A 21,827-nucleotide genomic window follows, 5' to 3' on the forward strand; every position below is an offset into this window, starting at 1 on the left:
CACAACACATCGAACCTTGAGGCAGATGGGCTACAGCAGCAGAAGACCACACCGGGTGCCACTCCTGTCAGCTAAGAACAGGAAGCTGAGGCTACAATTCGCACAGGCTCACCAAAATTGGACAGTAGAAGATTGGAAAAACGTTGCCTGGTCTGATGAGTCTCGATTTCTGCTGCGACATTCGGATGGTAGGATCAGAATTTGGCGTCAACAACATGAAAGCATGGATCCATCCTGCCTTGTATCAACGGTTCAGGCTGGTGGTGGTGGTGTAATGGTGTGGGGGATATTTTCTTGGCACACTTTGGGCCCCTTAGTACCAATTGAGCATCGTGTCAACGCCACAGCCTACCTGAGTATTGTTGCTGATGTAACGGGGGCAGTCCTATGCTGTTCTATGCTGGTCAGCCTGCTGCACGCCCGTCACTCTCATCATTAGCTCTGCGTTGTCTTCTATTTTGGGTGGGGCTCCAGGTGTTGTGGGGGGCCCTCAGTCTCTCATCATCATCATCATCATCATGATCAAGGAAGGAGGGGGGACACACAGGACTCTATTTGGCCCACCTTGCCATTTATTTTGGTTTCAAACCCTTCGACAAACGTCCAGTCCTCCAGCTGGAGCGGTGTTTCTTACGGACGTGGGGGTTGAAGCTCAACCACTGCCCGGACTTCACTCGTGTGCGTTAGAAGGAGAAACCGTCCACGGGACTCCGATGTAAGAAAGGATAAACAAGTATTTTATCCCACAGCTTGCAGTATCTTCTTACAGGGATACTCAAGGTTACGTTCTCCCCAACCAGCAAAACTGTGCTACGGTGAGAAACACGCGTGGCTCGGCTCAATCGCTGCTTGAGACTCCTCCCACAAAACAAAAATGGCCTCTCCCGCGTTCCCTCTTCCGTGTACCCACAAGACCTCTCTCTTAAAGCGACTGTACAAGTATATGACGGTCGTTATAAAACATACATAAAAGTAAATAATGACATAAAATAAAATGTAGTAAACACAAATAACAGCACACAGACAGGATTTGGTGATATTTCATACTCAAACAAAATAAAATAAAAACATTAATTTTAACCTGGTTACACTGACCATGTCCATCCCTTTATGACCACAGTGTTCCCATCTTCTGATGGCTACTTCCAGCAGGATAACGCACCATGTCATAAAGCTCGAATCATCTCAGACTGGTTTCTTGAACATGACAATGAGTTCACTGTACTCAAATGGCCTCCACAGTCACCAGATCTCAATCCAATAGAGCACCTTTGGGATGTGGTGGACCGGGAGATTCGCATCATGGATGTGCTGCGACAAATCTGCAGCAACTGCGTGATGCTATCATGTCAATATGGACCAAACTCTCTGAGGAATGTTTCCAGTACCTTGTTGAATCTATGCCACGAAGGATTAAGGCAGTTCTGAAGGCAAAAGGGGGTCCAACCCGGTACTAGCAAGGTGTACCTAATAAAGTGGCCAGTGAGTGTAGTACATGGTTACCAACTTTCCCTTCATTCAGATGCAGATTAGATTCTGAATTATGTAATTTTACAACCCATAGTTCCTAACATGTGTGTTTATAGTCAGACTTACACTGTACGAGAGCATGGTGGTCAAGACTCTGGATTGACACAGCTTGCTTTTCAAATCCTTGCCCCATGTGTTGCATACAGGAGAAGGAAATGGAGAAACAAAAATTGTTATACCAGCAGGCAAGGCTGCATGACCGTGGGGCTGCTGAGATGGTGCTACAAACCATAAGTGCTAGTAAAGGTAGGTAATTTTCTTAGTAATTTATGGATATTTTTGGTTATTTTTCTCCCACTTTGTGATACCTTGCTGTCTCATCTGTCAAAATGTCCTTTGATTTGCCCTCTTCAAACTCCAGGACACAGAACAAGAGAACAATACCTCAGGAAGCTGCACACACACTAGTCTGTTCTTAGCCTTGTGCTCTGAATAATGTTCCCGGGGATTATTAGATTACTAAATTTGATATCGTGACTGACCTCAGGATGTAGGTGTATTGCAGGGCAACATCACAATATGCAGAAGTGGTCATCATCAATAAATGGAAAGTCGACACTAGGGTTGATACAGTATGAAAAAATGTACACAGATTTTACTTTTCCCAAAATGTATACAAACATAGCACTTAAAGGTGTAGTTCACTTTTTGGAGGGTTTGGCAGTTTTCTAGTGTCTAGGCGACATAACATGTTGCCCCATACCGTTTTTCTGTGCTTAGTATCTGAATGTGGTTATGAACATGATTCAGCCAAGCAGCCAGTACTAAAATGGAAGCGATCCCTTCTCTAAAACAGCATTACAGAGCACTTCTAGTGACTTCAAAACAATGTGCATAGCTAATATAAGTGTTGTTAGCTTGTACAGTTGATCATAATAATTTTATAGCCTTTATTCGGGATTAAAGCAATAAATATGAACAGTGCAGGATGAGTTCTAATTTCCGAGTCATATATCAAGAAAAGAACTAAAGGAATGCCTTTTAGAGAAAGTATAGTTTCAGAAGGATTTTTAAAGAGGAATGCATTTTCCTCAGGCAAGCTGTTCCAAACCCCTAGTATCTGGCAGCAAAAGTCTGGTCATCTACAGCATTTAGTTGAGACTTTGGGACAGACAAGAGGGCCTTGCTCTAGGATCTCAAACTTATGCACTCTTGTGAAAAAGTTGGAGATGTAGCTAGGAGCCAGACCATGAAGTGTCTTGAAATTAATAAATAGAATCTTAATATCAATTCTACAACACATAGTTATGCTGAAGCTAATATAGGAAGCTAAAATAGGAGTGATGTGGTCTTGTGTCTTGGTTTTTGTTAAAAGCATAGCAGCAGAGTTGTAGACAATTTTAAAATCATGTTATGCTTCCCTGTTTGGTTAAGAAAAATTACAATAGTTTGCAGGTGGGTGAAATAAGAAAAAAATGTAAGTGAACTAGCTTTTTAATATGTGAATCAAAATTCAGTCAGATTTTAGGCAACCTTATACATTTACACTTATAGGCATTAAGCTACACCATTTTGCTTCATCATAAATCCACTGAAAAGATGGAATAAATCTGTTTTGCAGATTAATGGGATCTCTTTCTTTTTGACCTTTAGCAGTCAGACCACGTGTGTTGATTAGCCATTACATTTGTGTTCACATATGATGAGCTAGTGTCAGTCCTTTGAAATTTGATTAGAATGCAACCATTTTATATGCATGTGCGCCATTACTTACAAACACAGCAACAGGTCAGTAAGACTGTAAGATTTGTGAACTCAGTTGATCCAGCAGGCTTGGATGCATTAACCCTTAACACAAGAACAACCGGGATTTAACTCCTACCTAAAATGATCATGGGCGGTCAAAATGACCGCCGATTTTTAAACTCTATATTCTGTCAAGATAAATATCCAATTGTGATATTAATGCATTGCATATGTTAGTATGTCTGTTATGAAACTAACTGACACCAAAATTAACATTCTAATAACTTTAATTCTATTTTTAAACAATATAACTTAGGAGAGGCATGGTTGAACTTGAATAGCAAAATTGAAAAAGTGACAATATTACCTGAAAAACAAAATGGAAAACACATATTGCTAATGTAACAAACGTAACAAGGCCTATAAAATGTGAAATGTAAAAACTACTAGAATGACCACAGGCAGTCATTTTGACCACCGAGGTTTTTAAACTCTATATTCTGTCAAGATAAATGCCCAGTTGAGATATTAATGCATTACATATGTCAATATGTCTGTTAAGAAACTAACTGACAGCAAAATGAACATTCTAATAGCCGCTGTCCAACGCCTGTAAATACTGCAACGCCTCAGTGGTAGTCATGGTGCGTCTGTAACGGCGTCTGTAACCAGAAATGTTGGACATAATCACAAATCAAGTTTAGACTATTTGTCTGCACTTGAGAACGCTAGTGTGTTTCTATGACAGAGCAATAAACGTCACGAAGGAAATGATGTGACCAACACACGTCATAAATACTGACATGACACGCATGATCACGCACAAATTATGAGCGGTCATTTTGACCACTCATGGTCATTTTAGGTAGATCTTATCATAACTTTTTTTTGTGTAATTGATCTAAAACTCCTTTTAATGCAAATGTGTGCAATTTTAGGGGCATTCACAGAGCGGCAGGTCTGTATCTTTTTTCCCCCACAAAGTTATTAAACTTTGAAAATACAAAACTGTCCAAATGATGCCCTTGGTGTGTGGATATGACTCTGCAAATCATCAGCTCTAAAAAACTTTGGGTATCCACTTACCATTAATTTAAATATGTAGGTATTGTGAGTAGTTTCTAGGATTAAGTACAGTTAAGGTCAAAATTATTAGCCCCCTTTATGAAATCAAAAAAGCCCTTAACTTTTCCATGAAAATGACCATAACCAAAAGTGTTTATAATTTAATTGCTTCCAAAAGAACAAAGACAAAATTTCCACTAAGCTTGATTGAGATATTTTACTCCATCCATCCATTTTCCGAACCGCTTATCCTGCTCTCAGGGTCGCGGGGATGCTGGAGCCTATCCCAGCAGTCATTGGGCAGCAGGCGGGGAGACACCCTGGACAGGCCGCCAAACTATCACACAGGGCCAACATACACACACATACACACATTCATACCTAGGGACAATTTAGTACAGCCGATTCACCTGACCTACATGTCTTTGGACTGTGGGAGGAAACCGGAGCCCCCAGAGGAAACCCATGCAGACATGGGGAGAACATGCAAACTCCACACAGAGGATGACCCGGGACGACTCCCAAGGTTGGACTACCCCGGGGCTTGAACGCAGGACCTTCTTGCTGTGAGGCGACCGCGCTAACCACTGCGCCACCGTGCTGCCAAGATATTTTACTGATGTGCTGAATTGAAACAAGAAAAAACAAAAATGACAAGGCCAAAATTATTAGCCCTCTGACAAAGGTCAATAGTGTAACCTTTCTGACTCACAACTGACAACAACCTCTTATTGTAATTCCTAACTAGGATGGCACATGTCTCTTGAGGGATCTTAGCCCATTCTTCCATGGCAAATTGCTCCAGCTCACCCAAATTGCGTGGTTTTCAAGCATGAACATTAACCTTGAGCTCCCGCCACAGATTCTGAATAGGATTGAGATCTGGGCTCTGAGAGGGCCACTCCAGGACCTTGATTTTGGTGTCCTTCAAAAAGTATTGGACCGACTTGGATGTATGCTTCAGGTCATTGTCTTGCTGGAAGACCCAGCAGTGACCTAAAGCTAGGCTGGCAGCAGATTTCTTTACATTATCCTTCAAAATGTCAACATAATCTTCTTCATGATCCCATGCACCCCAACAAGGTTCCCTGTGCCTGAAGCAGCCAAACAGCTCCACAGCATTATGCTCCCACCATCATATGTAACTGTGGCAACTGTGTTTTTAGGGTTGAAGGCCTCGCCCTTCCTTCGCCAAACAAAAGCAACATCCATGTGCCCAAACAGCTCAAGTTTAGTCTCATCAGACCAAAAGACAGACTTCCAAAACTCATGCCCATCAAATGTTCACGAGCAAACTTCAGTCTGGTTTTGATGTGCCGCTGTGTGAGTAATGGGGTTTTTCTTAGACGATGACCTCGAAGCCCACTACGATGGAGAGCCCTCACGACAGTTTTCCTTGAAACATCAAGTCCAGAAGAGGCCAGTTCAGCAACAATCATCTTGGCAGGGATCTGGGGATTGTTGTTGACATCTCTGACTATTTTCCTCTCCAAAGTTTTTGAAATCTTGCACTTTCAACCATGCCCAGGTTTGTTTCTAACAGAATCTGTCTCCTTGTGCTTTGCAATGCTGCAATGCACAGCTGTTTTAGACACTGTGACATGCTTGGAAATGGCAGTATAGCCTTCCCCCTTAAGATGAGCATCCACTATCTTCTTTCTGAGTTCCAGACTGATTTCTTTACTTTTTGGCATGATGAAATTACTTCTTACCAAGAATTTAAGAGTAGTCCCTCTCAATCAAGTGTTCAAGTGCCACTAGCCCTGTTCATTGGAGTCCCTCAAGTAAAGTTCAATGCTGATTGATTGCTCGGGTGTGGTTTGAAAGCTGATTGATAGGTCAGGTGTGTTTTGAAAGCAAAAAAATCACATGGGGGCTAATAATTTTGACCACCTCAATTTTCACTACATTTGGTATAAAGCAAACCGGAGGATTTATTTTACATTCCAAAATGTACCAAATAGGGGCCTTAACATTGATGAATGTTTTACTATGTAAAGTTTTATAAATGATGCAAACATTTGGCAGAATTTTAGGGAAATGTTCCATAGTTCCTTGGGGGCTAATAATTTTGACCTTGACTATATATGCTGACTTGAAATCCTTGTCATGGGTAAATTCCTTGTTGATCATACATATTAACAAATATGGAATGACTTCTCCAATAAGTGGTAAAGTTATCTTAAGATCATTTGCATAACATTAATAGCAAGTTATTTAGTAAATGTGAGGTTAAGGTGTTCATTTGGCCTAATTACATGCTTAAGTGCTACTTAAAAGGTGTTTACCTGAGTCAGTATAAAATAAATAGTGACACATATTTTCTTGACATGTTTTTAGCCAAGTTTCAAACAGCAGAAATGTAGTCTTTATCATAACACTAATGGTAATGATATAAATAATAAATAAGCTAGTATGTCAAAAACTATGCATAACATGATGTTTCTGAGGCACACTCAGCTGGAAAGGCTTGACTAGCCCAGTTGTTGTTTGGTTCCGATAGAAATATTGAATGGAATATGGTTCTCCTCCCTTACTTAGTCATGAAGTGACCCATATCGATTGTTTCTACCATTTTTTATTAGATTTTTTCCTCTGTTTTAACCGTTGTATAAGTTGTTCACTATTACTTGTCTAACTTTTATGTTTTAAGTTTTTATGTGATGATCTCTCAAAGAGAACTGTATAAGTCCTTCATAAATATGTTAAATAAAAGTCATTTATATTTTTTATTTAGCTAATTTATTAATGCGTGCATGTATTTATCAATTCAAAAATGGATGTATAGCATTTTGGAGAGTTTCCCCTTTAAAACCCTTGTGATGGGTAAATACCAAATCAACAGTTATGTTTGTCCGCCTTCTTCTAGGTGATATGGGCCCCATGGTGGCGTCAACTCTGAAGTTGGGTATAGCTGTTCTTAATGGAGGAAACTCGACTGTACAGCAGGTAATACTGTTACTTCTTCTAACTCTTCTTGTAACTTGCAGATAGGCTTTTATATTGTTTGTTTATATTATTATTTTTTTGCATCTCTCATCTTAGCTGTTTGTTTTTTTCCCATATATATTTTGTATTTATTAGGCATTGTTATACTTAACTGTCTTTATTGCACATCATCACAGCAAAGTTGAAACACCGGCATTGATATTCACAGTGCCCTCCCAGACAGAAATAAACGATTTCTTTACCCAAAAATATTGATTTATCATGGTGTAATAACGTAAGTAGATTTCTGAATAATATACGAAATGTGTTTAGTGTGCTTTCGATATTGGCTTAGACACATGGCGATACTGTCAAACACTTGAAAAAATATATTCCTAAAGAAAATCACATTTTTTTGTAGTCTGATGAAAATATCTCTCTGTTGGTGTTTTCATGGTCAGTAGTATGCTCATTGCTAAGCCAAGGGGCAAAGAAAAAAAGCAAAAGCAGCAAACGTCCCATTTTATGACGCAAAGTCAACCCACAAAGCCATGAAGAATGTTTTTTGTTTTTTTTCCCCAGTTGATATTGTGGTAATGAATAATGTAGAGAGACTAGATGTGAGCATAAAGGACATGCTGTTGAGATATGGTGTCTGCAGTGATGTATTTTCCCTGCTCTCTATAGTTTATCGGGGCAAGTGCCACAGACAGACTCAGTAACTACCCGACATGTTACATTGATGCAACTAGTAGCTGTGGTCAGTTACTACCCGGTATATTACATTGATGCAACTAGTAGCCATGGCCAGTAACTGCCCGGCATGTTACATTGATGCAACTAGTAGCTGTGGTCAGTAACTACCCGGCATGTTACATTGATGCAACTAGTAGCTGTGGTCAGTAACTACCTGGCATGTTACATTGATGCAACTAGTAGCTGTGGCCAGTAACTACCCGGCATGTTACATTGATGCAACTAGTAGCTGTGGTCAGTAACTACCCAGCATGTTACATTGATGCAACTAGTAGCTGTGGTCAGTAACTACCCAGCATGTTACATTGATGCAGCTAGTAGCAGTGGTCAGTAACTACCCGGCATGTTACATTGATGCAACCAGTAGCTGTGGTCAGTAATTACCCGGCATGTTACATTGATGCAACTAGGAAATCTGACTCATCATTGTTGTTTACTGTTTGATTAGTCAGAATTAAAAGAAAATGTAGTTAATGTAAACAAAACACAGTTTCTCAGTCTTATTTTAATTTAGTTGTACATCATTTTGTGTCATCCAGCTTTTAACACCTTGAAAACAGACATCATTTAATTGAGTTAGGCCTGCCATATTTGGGGAATTGAGGGGGAAGTAGATCTGGGTGTTGTCCGTATAATAGAAATAAATATTGTGACTTTGAATGATTTTTTTCTAATGGAAACATGTAAAGTGAGAACAGAAGTGAAGCTAAAATTAAACCCTGTGGCGCCCCGTATACAAGAGTTGAAAGAGTTGAATATGAAATGCCAGGAGAAACAGTAAAACAGTAAAAGATATGTTTGATAAGAGGAGAACTAGACAAGGGTGGCCCCAAAAATACCCACCCAAAACCCAGGATACCAGTGCTTACAGTAGCAGGGAAATAGGTTGTCATGGCTTTTATATGCATATTTGTATCAAATTGGAATTGAGGCTGTGAGTCATTTATGACTATTTATAGGGTGTCAATTCTAAAGAGCGCTGGCCCACTACTTAAACAGTATAGGTAAAAGGGGCATAAAATGCTCTAGGGGGCACACAATTTTGACCTAAAAAAATAATTTAAAAAAATGTATTCACCCCTATCAATTTAATATAAACACAATTTCCGAATGTATTACACCATACACAAGCAAAATAATTTTCTTGATTGGATTTTGTACTTAGCAGGGATTAAGGGGTGAGATCGCAACCTTAAACTACCTGTCCTGATTGAGTCACTTCTGCTGTTGATGTCAATGACTGTGACATGCCTTAAAAGCCAAAATTATCTGGTGCCCAGGAGGAAGAAAAAGGTGAAAATGTTAAAGGTAGTGAACTGGCTTCAGAATTTGAGCAGTTTCCCAACTTGCCATCAAGTAACATGACTAAAATGCAACTTCTGCGTTTCCTTTATAAAAAGAAGCTGGCAGAAATCTAGCTTAACATGTGGGTAGCTTTGAGAATTTCTGCCATTCTTCCCATAACTGGCTGCTACAGAGAAGAGCTTCTCAAGTCTTTCTATAATGAGCATAAACCACTGAGTTTCAGAACAGCTATCATACAATGACATAATCGATGAATTCACAACAAGAAAAGCTAGAAGGGTCCAGTATCTATTTTTCTATATCTGTATTTAATCACGACAACCTAATGTAAAGAGGTGTAAATAGTTGAAATATTCCTTTACCTTTTTGCTATTGTGTTTAATTGATTCTTTTTTCTAATTGTCACTTATTTATCGATTGCAAATTCTATTCACACAACAGACTGTACTGAAAGGCTTTTTTTTTTTAAACCTTATTTCTTGGTAATTTTTACCTTAGTTAAATTGGAGCTTTTTTCTGAATGATGTCTTATATTCTACCTGGTTTTTGGTTATATTTATATAGGTTTTTTATTGCATTTATACATTTTAAGTTTTATTGACTGGATAAATAAATGTTAAATAACAAGAAAATAATCTTTTACATTATTTATTAGTTGTGCTTCCTCCTAAAGTTTTCCTTTTTTCTAGTCTCTGACCAAGGAATTTGCTACTGGCGAATTAGAAGCATGCATTTCTGGTCACAAGGGGGCGCCACAGACTACCTTGGCTAGGGCGCCATGTTAGCGAGGGCTGGCTCTGATTCCCAGAGCTACCTATTTATTAGTAGTATAAACTTTCCTTTTTTTGCCTCTCTGACAGAAAATGCTGGACTATCTGAAAGAGAAAAAGGATGTGGGCTTCTTCCAGAGCTTGGCTGGCTTGATGCAGTCATGCAGGTAACTGAAACTCCTCTTGGTTGACATACTTACAACTCAGTCAGTTTCACAAGAGGCTTCTCAATAAAATGCACAACAACAATAATAATAATAATCATTACATTTATATAGCGCTTTTCTAGACACCCAAATCACTTCAGGGGGTAACTCACTTCAACCACGCACCAATGTGTAGCACCACCTGGGTGACGCACGGCAGCCATTTTGTGCTAGAACGCTCACCACACATCAGCTTGAGGTGGAGAGGGAGGAATCATTAAACCACTTACATGGGAGGATGATTAGGTAATAATAATAAAATTAACTTCATTGCAAAGTTTAGGTTATAGAAAGGATAAACTGCTATAAAATATATTTACCTTAACAGTGCCCTGCACCTGCACTCACTACAATAAAAATACTGATGCAAGCATAGCCACCATACTAAATAAAAATAATGCAGTTAGTTAAACCTAAAAAATGTTATGTTACAACCCTGTGGTTGTCTACCAATGAACAGGGATGGTAACACCAAAACCAGTTGGTTTTACTGTGTCAAAGAGGCTCTGACCTCTAGTTTTTTTATTACTTTAGCCCTGCAAGCTACCACATAGAGGTTAGAGTTTAGATAGGGTGCCTCAGCTGCCCACCACACTCCACCAGCAGATAACAATTTAGGTAGGCTTCTACTGCTGCGCTGCCCAGTCTACTGCCATGGCAAAAAAGCATCGCCCATGGAGCACCTCCCTCTTGGCTATGTCAGTGGCGATGGACTCTCTCTCTCCCACAGAGGACAAATAAGTTTATAAATCAGCAGGTGCCATCCTCCACCTTACAAAAGTGTTCACAGTGGTGGCAGAGAGGATAATGACCTGGTCCATGCTTCAGCATTGCCATCTATGGCTCGCTTTGACTGCACTACCAGGTTGACAAGAAGGCCATAGTTGGAGGCAGGCTTTCCTCTGAAAGAGTATTTGGTCCAAAACTTGGACTTGGTGAGATCAGAGGTTTTCCAGCAAGTGGAGAAAGAGAGGAGGAAGTTGGAGTCTTCCTTTGGCCAGGGGTGCTTTTTCTTGATAGCAACACCCCCCTTTTTGCAGTCCCTGTGACCATTCTCACCAGTATGAAATACTGTTTCTGGCATCTATTTTTAACTCGTTGGTACGCAGTAATGAACATCACATTCAGAACACTATGGATGTTGTGGATAAGGTGAGGGACATCACTATGGAGGGGGATGAAACATTGGTCTCTTATGATGTTAAGTCTCTCTTCACGTGTGTTCCTGTTGATGAAGCAGTGGAGGTAGTCTGTATGAAATTACACAACGACCCCGCCCTTAGCAATAGAACCACCCTTAACACTGACCAAGTGTGTTGCTCCTGAAGCTGTGTCTTCAGTCCACATACATCATATACAGGGGGCTGTACTATAGGCAGAGGCATGAGGGCGCTCTGGGTTCCCCAGTCTCACCTGTAGTGGCCAACCTGTATATGGAGGAAGTGGAAAAGAGGCTCTGATGTCTTGTCCAGGGACACCATCTAGCCATTGGTTCAGATTTGTGGATGACACCTGGGTTAAAATTAAATCTCTGGATGTAGCACATTTCACTGACCACATTAACTCTGTGGACGCCACATCAAGTTCACCAGGGAGGATGTGGAACATGACAGGTTTTACACTGTGAAACTGCAATTAGTGATGGGGGAAATTTGATTGTTGATATTTACCGTAAACAAACAGGAAAGGTTTGACTCTCATCATCCACTGGAGCACAAACTAGGAGTCATCAGGATGCTGCACCACCGAGTTGACAATGTTCCCACCGACAGTGGCCGGGGAAGAGGAGAAATCCCATATTAAACAGGCCCTGGTTAAGTGTGGTTATCCTAACTGGGTGTTTGCCAAAGTCAGGAAGACGCCCAAACACTGCGCCACCCAATTGAAGAGAAGAGAAGGACAACAGCTGCCTACGTGTAAACCAGTGGTGGTTCCGTATGTGGCGAGAGTATCAGAATAGTTGAGGCGCATATTTTCCAAACACCGCACCTCAGTTGCTTTCAAACCCCAAAACACGCTGCGCCAGATACTTGTCCATAGTGTAGGCTGTTACGCACCAGGAGGATTGCCATGATGAAATGTTTCTCCTTGTAAACGCGTCCAGATGAACTGATTCAACTTTTGTGATTAGCTAACAAAGTTTCTGCCAATTAGCTGCAGCAGAGGTGAAAAGTTATCTTGCGGCACAATGACGGATGACTGATCTTCCCCAACATAAAAAGTAGTTTGCCACCTGAAGTCTTACACAGAGAAATCATCAGTATCATCTCAATTTTCAATAATTGAAATCAAACCCTCATCACCTTCCTCTACTACGACTTTCGGCTGCTCCTGTTAGGGGTCGCCGCAGCGGATCATCCATTTCCATTTTTTCCTGTCTTCTGCATCTTCTTCTGTCACACCAGCCACCTGCATGTCCTCCCTCACCACATTCACAAACCTCCTCTTTGGCCTTCCTCTTTTTCTCTTCCCTGGCAGCTCCATATTCAGCGGCTTTCTCCCAATATACCCAGCATCTCTCCTGCACACATAGCCAAGCCATCTCAATCTTGCCTCTCTTGCCTTGTCTCCAAACAGTCCAACTTGAGTGGTCCCTCTAATATACTCGTTCCTAATGCTGTCCTTCTTCATCACTCCTAGTGAAAATCTTAGCATCTTCAACTCTGCCACCTCCAGCTCCACCTCCTGTCTTTTCATCAGTGCCACTGTCTCCAAACCATATAACATAGCTGGTCTCACAGCCATCTTGTAAACCTTCCCTTTAACTCTTGCTGGTACCCTTCTTTCACAAATCACTCCTGACACTCTTCTCCACCCACTCCACCCTGCTTCCACTCTCTTCTTCACCTCTCTTCTGCATTCCCCGTTACTTTGGACAGTTGACCCCAAGTATTTAAACTCGTATGCCTTCATCACCTCTATTACTTGCATCCTCACCATTCCACTGTCCTCCCTCTCATTCACGCATAGGTATTCCTATGCGTCATCTCATCTCATTATCTCACCTCATCACCTTCCATTTACAGCAATTTCAATTCATAAAACCAAAATCATAACCTTTGCACTGCCCTTTTAGATATATTTTTTGATTTGGGTTTTATATTTATTTGTTTAGGTTTTATAGGTTTTTGTTCTTTTGGCACCAACAAGTTAGGTTTTTCTACCCCGATTTGAGTGTCAGCACTCTCTCAATATAACCAGTCTCTACTAGTGTAAAATATGGAGGAGTGAGCATCGCGTTTGGGTACACCTGTTGACCATCCATGGTCATTACATAGTCAAAGGCAAAGTGTAGTGTGCCATCCCAAATCTACTCAGTGGGAAGTCCTCCATTGGGTGGACCACTGGAGCCATTGTCGAATCCCCCTTGCCTGACTCAGATAAGCATCACCACTTAGTATCATGCACCACTCATACGCTCTGGCCCCACTGTCTCCCTAACCACCTTATCACATCCCAGCCAATCTGAGTTAATAAAAGGTGCCACGACAGGCGGGAACTAACAATGGCCTGGACTTCATGCTTTTTCCCATGATATCTTATTTCAATGGCCATCACTGGATATTTGTGAATAGTCCGATGCACATCCTGAATTTCTAACCCAGGACGCCTCCACCGGTATCACAGGCTGAGCCAGGCTTGAATGGATGAGTGTCTGCCTGATATACGTATACCTCCTTGCATAAGCAACAGCATCCTTTATCTCCCATCTGGACTGGGCGGTGGGGCTGATGTGCAAAGAACCCAGATCACCTGCCCCACCTCCATTAGAGGGCATTCCCTCAGTTACTGGCCCAGATTCCCACACAGCCAGCACTCTTGGCCTGACATTCGAGGTGCCCCCTGTGGGTCTGGGAGGGTAGAGGATGATCCTGGGCTTTCTGGCTTAGGGGAGAGGGAGGGGTTAGAGCAGGGACGATGTTTAGGGGTTGTGTAGGTGTAGATGTGTGTGGTTGTGTCCCAGGTTAGGTCTCCTCTGTGGGGTCGGGATTGGGTGGGCCGCTGGCGCCAGCTGGAGTACTTTTGTGGTCAATTTTTGCCATTTTTGGAACTGTAATGAACAGGCCACCATCCACAACAATTCTTTGGAGGAGAGATGCTCTGAAATTTCATTGGCTTGCTCCTTCAGTGTTGTCTGGAAACAGAACCTTAACAGTGGGTGGCATGGTGGCGCAGTGGTTAGCATGGTTGCCTCACAGCAAGAAGGTCCTGGGTTTGAGCCACGGGGTAGTGCAACCTTGGGAATTGTCCCGGGTCATCCTCTGTATGGAGTTTGCATGTTACATTACATTACATTACTTTACAGTCATTTGGCCGATGCTTTTATCCAAAGCGACTTACAGTAAGTGCATTTAATTTAGGAAATCAGAACTACTAGTCATCAGAGATCATAAGTGCATCTAAAGCATCTAAGAGCAAACCAGTGCTAAAGTAAAGTGCAAGAAAGAGATTTTTTTTTAAATGAGTGAATACAATAAGTGCTAAGAACAAGTAACAGGGTCATAGTTCCTAATGTTCTCCCCGTGTCTGCGTGGGTTTCCTCCGGGTGCTCCGGTTTCCTCCCACAGTCCAAAGACATGTAGGTCAGGTGAATCAGCCATACTAAATGGTCCCTAGGTGTGTGTGTATGTGAGTGTGTGTGTGTGAGTGGGTGGGGTGGTGTGTGGTGTGTGTGTGTGTGTGTGTGTGTGTGTGTGTGAGCCCGGTGACCTGTCCATGATGTCTCCCCGCCTGCTGCCCAGTGACTTAGGATTGGCTCCAGCTTCCCGCGACCCCATGTAGGATAAGTGGTTTTGATAATGGATGGAACCCTAATGGTATCGGGGTGGTAGATAATGACAGAATTTTCCTTTTTTTGGGGGGGGGTATCATTTTTATCATTTAAGTTTAATCACTACCTGGCCTTAATGTTACCTAACCAGAACTCTAAATTAACTACTAATACGACTGTTATTGCTGTCGCTATTGCAGGATGTGGTTTGTGGTTTGTGGTGAACAAGCTAAGGAATCCAAAAAAAACAAACCACATGAAAAGTGACTTGGCCTGTGCATTGCTTAACATTTTCAAATCATTTTTATTAGTACGTTTCTCACTGAGGGTGTGCCTTGCCAGTCACATGGTTTCTGGAAGAATGTCTATGAAGACTACTGCTCTGCTTGTTGCTTCATCATGTGGCATGATGTCATTGGTCACAGGAAATAAGTGAGCACTTGGTTTTATGCAAAATTGATTTAAATGCAAATGCTGCAGAATTGATGCCATTCATTATTGAAGTTGTTGTGAGAAATGAAACAAGACCACAATTTTCATGTAATTAGCAACCCCCCCCCCAACTGTATCCCCCTCCAACTGGAATGTACAGCTGGTGCAGTGCCTGCTTAAAGGTGAATGGAAGGCTGGTAGTTTCTCTTTTAAAATGATATGGGAAACTATGAACATACTAACTCTCAAAAGTATTGATTTGCATATATTCATTCCAGGTTTACTGATCACGGTCATAGACCAGTATCTGTTTAGCAAAGGTGGCTTGAAACCTGAGATGTGTTGTTATGTTCTGTTGTTCCTGTTGCAGTGTCCTGGATCTGAATATTTTGTTGTTCCTGTTGCAGTGTTCTAGATCTGAGTGTTTTGTTGTTCCTGTTGCAGTGTCCTGGATCTGAATGTTTTGTTGTTCCTGTTGCAGTGTCCTGGATCTAAATGTTTTGTTGTTCCTGTTGCAGTGTCCTGGATCCGAATGCATTTGTTGTTCCTGTTGCAGTGTTCTACATCTGAGTGTTTTGTTGTTCCTGTTGCAGTGTCCTGGATCTGAATGTTTTGTTGTTCCTGTTGCAGTGTCCTGGATCTGAATGTTTTGTTGCTCCTGTTGCAGTGTCCTGGATCTAAATATTTTGTTTTTTCCTGTTGCAGTGTGGATCTGAATGTTTTGTTGTTCATGTTGCAGTGTTCTGGATCTGAATGTTTTGTTTTTCCTGTTGGAGTGTCCTGGATTTGAATATGTTGTTCCTGTTGCAGTGTTCTGGATCTGAATGTTTTCCTGTTCCTGTTGCAGTGTCCTGGATCTGAATGTGTTGTTCCTGTTACAGTGTTTTGGATCTGAATGCATTTGTTTTTCCTGTTGGAGTGTCCTGGATTTGAATATGTTGTTCCTGTTGCAGTGTTCTGGATCTGAATGTTTTCCTGTTCCTGTTGCAGTGTCCTGGATCTGAATGTTTTGTTGTTCCTGTTGCAGTGTTCTGGATCTGAATGCATTTGCTGTTCCTGTTGCAGTGTTCTAGATCTGAGTGTTTTGTTGTTCCTGTTGCAGTGTCCTGGATCTGAATGTTTTGTTGTTCCTGTTGCAGTGTCCTGGATCTGAATGCATTTGTTGTTCCTGTTGCAGTGTTCTAGATCTGAGTGTTTTGTTGTTCCTGTTGCAGTGTCCTGGATCTGAATGTTTTGTTGTTCCTGTTGCAGTGTCCTGGATCTGAATGTTTTGTTGCTCCTGTTGCAGTGTCCTGGATCTAAATATTTTGTTTTTTCCTGTTGCAGTGTCCTGGATCTGAATGTTTTGTTGTTCATGTTGCAGTGTTCTGGATCTGAATGTTTTGTTTTTCCTGTTGGAGTGTCCTGGATTTGAATATGTTGTTCCTGTTGCAGTGTTCTGGATCTGAATATTTTCCTGTTCCTGTTGCAGTGTCCTGGATCTGAATGTGTTGTTCCTGTTACAGTGTTTTGGATCTGAATGCATTTGTTTTTCCTGTTGGAGTGTCCTGGATTTGAATATGTTGTTCCTGTTGCAGTGTTCTGGATCTGAATGTTTTCCTGTTCTTGTTGCAGTGTTCTGGATCTGAATGTTTTGTTGTTCCTGTTGCAGTGTTCTGGATCTGAATGCATTTGGATGAATGCATTCAGATCCAGTACACTGCAACAGAAAGAGCAAAACATTCAGATCAGCAGTGTCTTGTAGTGTCTTGAATCTGAATGTTTTGTTGTTCCTGATGCACTCCAACAGGAACAACAAAACATTCAGATTCAGGACACTTTCTGGATCTGAATGTTTTGTTGTTCCTGTTGCAGGGTTCTGGATCTGAATGTTTTGTGTTCCTGTTGAAGTGTCCTGGATCTGAATGTTTTGTTGTTCCTGTTGCAGTGTTCTGGATCTGAATGCATTTGTTGTTCCTGTTGCAGTGTCCTGGATCTGAATGCATTTGTTGTTCCTGTTGCAGTGTCCTGGATCTGAATGTTTTGTTGTTCTTGTCGCAGTGTTCTGGATCTGAATGCATTTGCTGTTCCTGTTGCAGTGTTCTGGATCTGAATGTTTTGTTGTTCATGTTGCAGTGTTCTGGATCTGAATGTTTTGTTGTTCTTGTTGCAGTGCTCTGGATCTGAATGCATTTGCTGTTCCTGTTGCAGTGTTCTGGATCTGAATGTTTTGTTGTTCCTGTTGCAGTGTTCTGGATCTGAATGCATTGTTGTTCCTGTTGCAGTGTCCTGGATTTGAATTTTTGTTGTTCCCGTTGCACTGTTTTGGATCTGAATGTTTTGTTGTTCCTGTTGCAGTGTTCTGGATCTGAATGTTTTGTTGTTCCTGTTGCAGTGTTCTGGATCTGAATGCATTTGCTGTTTCTGTTGCAGTGTACTGGATCTGAACGCATTTGCTGTTCCTGTTGCAGTGTTCTGGATCTGAATGTTTTGTTGTTCCTATTGCAGTGTCTTGGATCTGAATGCATTTGAGAGGCAGAACAAAGCAGAAGGACTGGGTATGGTGACGGAGGAAGGATCAGGTAGGCTTCACACCTGGTGTAAGCTAGAACACACCTTACTCTCGATGTTATTACCAGCACCTGCCTGCTTTATAACAAAAGTCCTTAGCAATAAAAAGGGAAGCACACAAAGCCTGTGTTTTCCTTTGACTTGGTAAGTGTCATATATTTGAGTTTTTTTTTTGTTTTTTTTTGTGAAGCATAAACGGAGATAGGGACACTCACCATTGTTCAAAGTAGACTTTGCACTGAATTGTATTGTAGACACATTAATAATGACAACCATGGAATTTTACAGTTATCCCTTTGTAAGTTCGTGGATAAAAGATCACTCAAACGCTGATGCTTCAGAAAGCCCTGTGTAATGTTGGTCACTTGTTAAAGTTGTACACTTTCACTTGAAGATTCACTGCTATTGTCTTTCACCACTGTTACAAAAATGTTTCATGAAGCTAAAAAGTTTGTGTTAATTCTCAAGGCTTTTTTTTCTTCCAACCTCCAATGGTTAATCATACCTGCAAACTTGCCGTTTTTCTGCGAAATTCGCCGTTTTGAACCAAAATAAGTCATCCACGTGAATCGCTTAGATCCGGAGAGTTTTTGTTTTTTTTTGGGGGGGGGGGGGGTATGTGACCAGTCAGCGCAATCTCCCATAGACTGGCGTGAGACCAGAGACCGTTTCAGAAAGTTGTTATGTCGTGATCTTCTTTGCAATAAAACGTCTTTGGTGAGACGAGTCGAGTCTTTTGGTCAATCAGCTTCAAGATCACTACATCGTCTTGATTCCCCTCCTTTTCACGGATACTGGATCTCTGCTTTGGTAACGTTACTACTACAATGAACACTACTTTTGAGGTAAGTCTTGTTTACTGCCAACGATGTAATTTGCTGTTTAACCAACTTGACGTTAGGTAACTACTTGGTAAAGTACCGTTAACGTTAACCTGCCAAATCAAGCTGAAGTGTGTCGTGATAAATGTTCCCTCACGTTACCCCATCAAGTCTTTCCCAACCTGTTTAACTTATAGACCAATATTTTGTCGACATCATTATGTCACTCGTCGTAGTAGTTGCAAAAAGAGCACACAATTACACAGCGGGAATAGGATATTTGACCTAAATTAGCTTATACCTTTTGACAACAATATCCAATATGTTTTTTTTTGTTTTTTAATTAAACTTCCGACAAGCTGAAAGTGTTTTGAGCAATTCTATACTAAGTTGACATTTTTGCGATGAGTAGTTTTTGAGGACGAAGGACGAGAACTTTGCTTGACACCTGCGCCGGTCTCCAACGTTAGTGGCAAGCTCGGCTAACTTCAGCGTTAGCATTTTGACTAGCAGCAATTAACGTTGACTTTTTAAAAACGCTAATACTGCATCTATTCAACGTGCTAGCTAGGCATATTAGTTCATGCTGATTTCCCAGAAAGGGTTACTTTGACAAATATGCCTCTTAATTCATTTAAAATTAACGTTTCACATGTATATCACTGCCCTGTGCTGGCCTGGCGGCCTGTCCAAGGTGTCTCCCCGCCTGCCACCCAATGATTGCTGGAATAGGCTCCAGCATCCCTGCGACCCTGAGAACAGGATAAGCTGTTCAGCTAATGGATGGATAGGTGACTAATCCGCCGACCAGTTTGTGTTCCGCCATCTAGCAACGCCGCCATTACTGCGGTCGCAAGTAGCAGTGTTCGCTACTGCCTGCATAGGGCTGCCAGTTAACGTTAGAGCAATAACGCCAGTTAGCTGGTTGAGTTCATTTATTATGTGCGACCACCGCAGTCCACTAACGTTAGCTAACTTAACGTAAGCTAAGCAGTGTTAGCTTAAAGGTGTGTTTCACCATGTTAGCCTAGGCAGCTGCATGCTAACGTTAGTCATTGTGAGATGACTATAGATTGTCGACTGTTAACCAAAACCTACCGTGCTATTTTTACTGGGAACAAAGTCCTTTCTGTTGGTATTCTTAATCCACTTCTGGCGAATATCTTGGTCCACTGCACAGCCAGGGAATCTATGTAAACTGTATGGTCTCAGACAGGGGCAATCTTCATGAAGTAAAGGCTTGTGTATTTCGCATTCAGTCTTTTTCCAAAGTAAGTTTGCCACTACAGTTGGAGCAGCCGAGAACTGCACAGCTTCTTCCCGACTTCCTAGACATCGTTGTCAAATGTAACGTTGAGTAATGTTAAAAAGATAAAAGTAGAACATTGTACACTTATTAGCACAGCTTGCATTCAAACGCGTGTGTATTGTAGGGACGCGCCTCTGCAGTAATGGCGACATGTTAATTTCCGGTACTTTACCGGATTAGTCAATATCACTGACGAGCCCAGGTTGCCATGGAAACATGACTCCTATAGCGCCGTCTCCCCACTAGACAGGGCGGGAGAGTTACAGTGGGGAGAACAAGTATTAGATACACTGCCGATTTTGCAGGTTTTCCCACTTACAAAGCATGTAGAGGTCTGTAATTTTTATCATACGTACACTTCAACTGTGAGAGACGGAATCTAAAACAAAAATCCAGAAAATCACATTGTATGATTTTTAAATAATTAATTTGCATTTTATTGCATGAAATAAGTATTTGATCACCTAACAACCAGTAAGAATTCCGGCTCTCACAGACCTGTTAGTTTTTCTTTAAGAAGCCCTCCTGTTCTCCACTCATTACCTGTGCTAACTGCACCTGTTTGAACTCATTACCTGTATAAAAGATACCTGTTCACACACACAATCAATCAGACTCCAACCTCTCCACAATGGCCAAGACCAGAGAGCTGTCTAAGGACATCAGGGACAAAATTGTAGACCTGCACAAGGCTGGGATGGGCTACAGGACAATAGGCAAGCAGCTTGGTGAGAAGGCAACAACTGTTGGCACAATTATTAGAAAATGGAAGAAGTTCAAGATGACGGTCAATCTCCCTCGGTCTGGAGCTCCATGCAAGATCTCACCTCGTGGGGCATCAATGATCATGAGAAAGGTGAGGGATCAGCCCAGAACTACACGGCAGGACCTGGTCAATGACCTGAAGAGAGCTGGGACAACAACAGTCTCAAAGAAAACCATTAGTAACACATGACGCCGTCATGGATTAAAATCCTGCAGCGCATGCAAGGTCCCCCTGCTCAAGCCAGCGCATGTCCAGGCCCGTCTGAAGTTTGCCAATGACCATCTGGATGATCCAGAGGAGGAATGGGAGAAGGTCATGTGGTCTGATGAGACCAAAATAGAGGTTTTTGGTATAAACTCCACTCGCCATTTTTGGAGGAAGAAGAAGGATGAGTACAACCCCAAGAACACCATCCCAACCGTGAAGCACGGAGGTGGAAACATCATTCTTTGGGGATGCTTTTCTGCAAAGGGGACAGGACGACTGCACCGTATTGAGGGGAGGATGGATGGGGCCATGTATCGCGAGATCTTGGCCAACAACCTCCTTCCCTCAATAAGAGCATTGAAGATGGGTCGTGGCTGGGTCTTCCAGCATGACAACGACCTGAAACACACAGCCAGGGCAACTAAGGAGTGGCTCCGTAAGAAGCATCTCAAGGTCCTGGAGTGGCCTAGCCAGTCTCCAGACCTGAACCCAATAGAAAATATTTGGAGGGAGATGAAAGTCCGTGTTGCCCAGCGTCAGCCCCGAAATCTGAAGGATCTGGAGAAGATCTGTATGAAGGATTGGGCCAAAATCCCTGCTGCAGTGTATGCAAACCTGGTCAAGAACTACAGGAAACGTCTGATCTCTGTAATTGCAAACAAAGGTTTCTTTACCAAATATTAAGTTCTGTTTTTCTGATGTATCAAATACTTATGTCATGCAAT

General features: G+C 41.8%; 1 protein-coding gene across 1 annotated transcript in view; it reads left to right on the forward strand.

The window, feature by feature from the left end:
• Positions 1-21,827, forward strand: part of ryr2a (ryanodine receptor 2a (cardiac)) — a 1,161,183-nt gene that overhangs the window by 589,366 nt on the left and 549,990 nt on the right. Inside the window, 4 exon segments of the mRNA XM_056296806.1 lie at positions 1,677-1,776; positions 7,151-7,230; positions 10,131-10,207; positions 17,937-18,010. Coding sequence (XP_056152781.1) covers positions 1,677-1,776; positions 7,151-7,230; positions 10,131-10,207; positions 17,937-18,010 — 331 coding nt within the window.

The sequence above is a fragment of the Lampris incognitus genome, chromosome 17, assembly GCF_029633865.1.
Source record: "Lampris incognitus isolate fLamInc1 chromosome 17, fLamInc1.hap2, whole genome shotgun sequence".
In the NCBI taxonomy this organism is placed as follows: domain Eukaryota; kingdom Metazoa; phylum Chordata; class Actinopteri; order Lampriformes; family Lampridae; genus Lampris; species Lampris incognitus.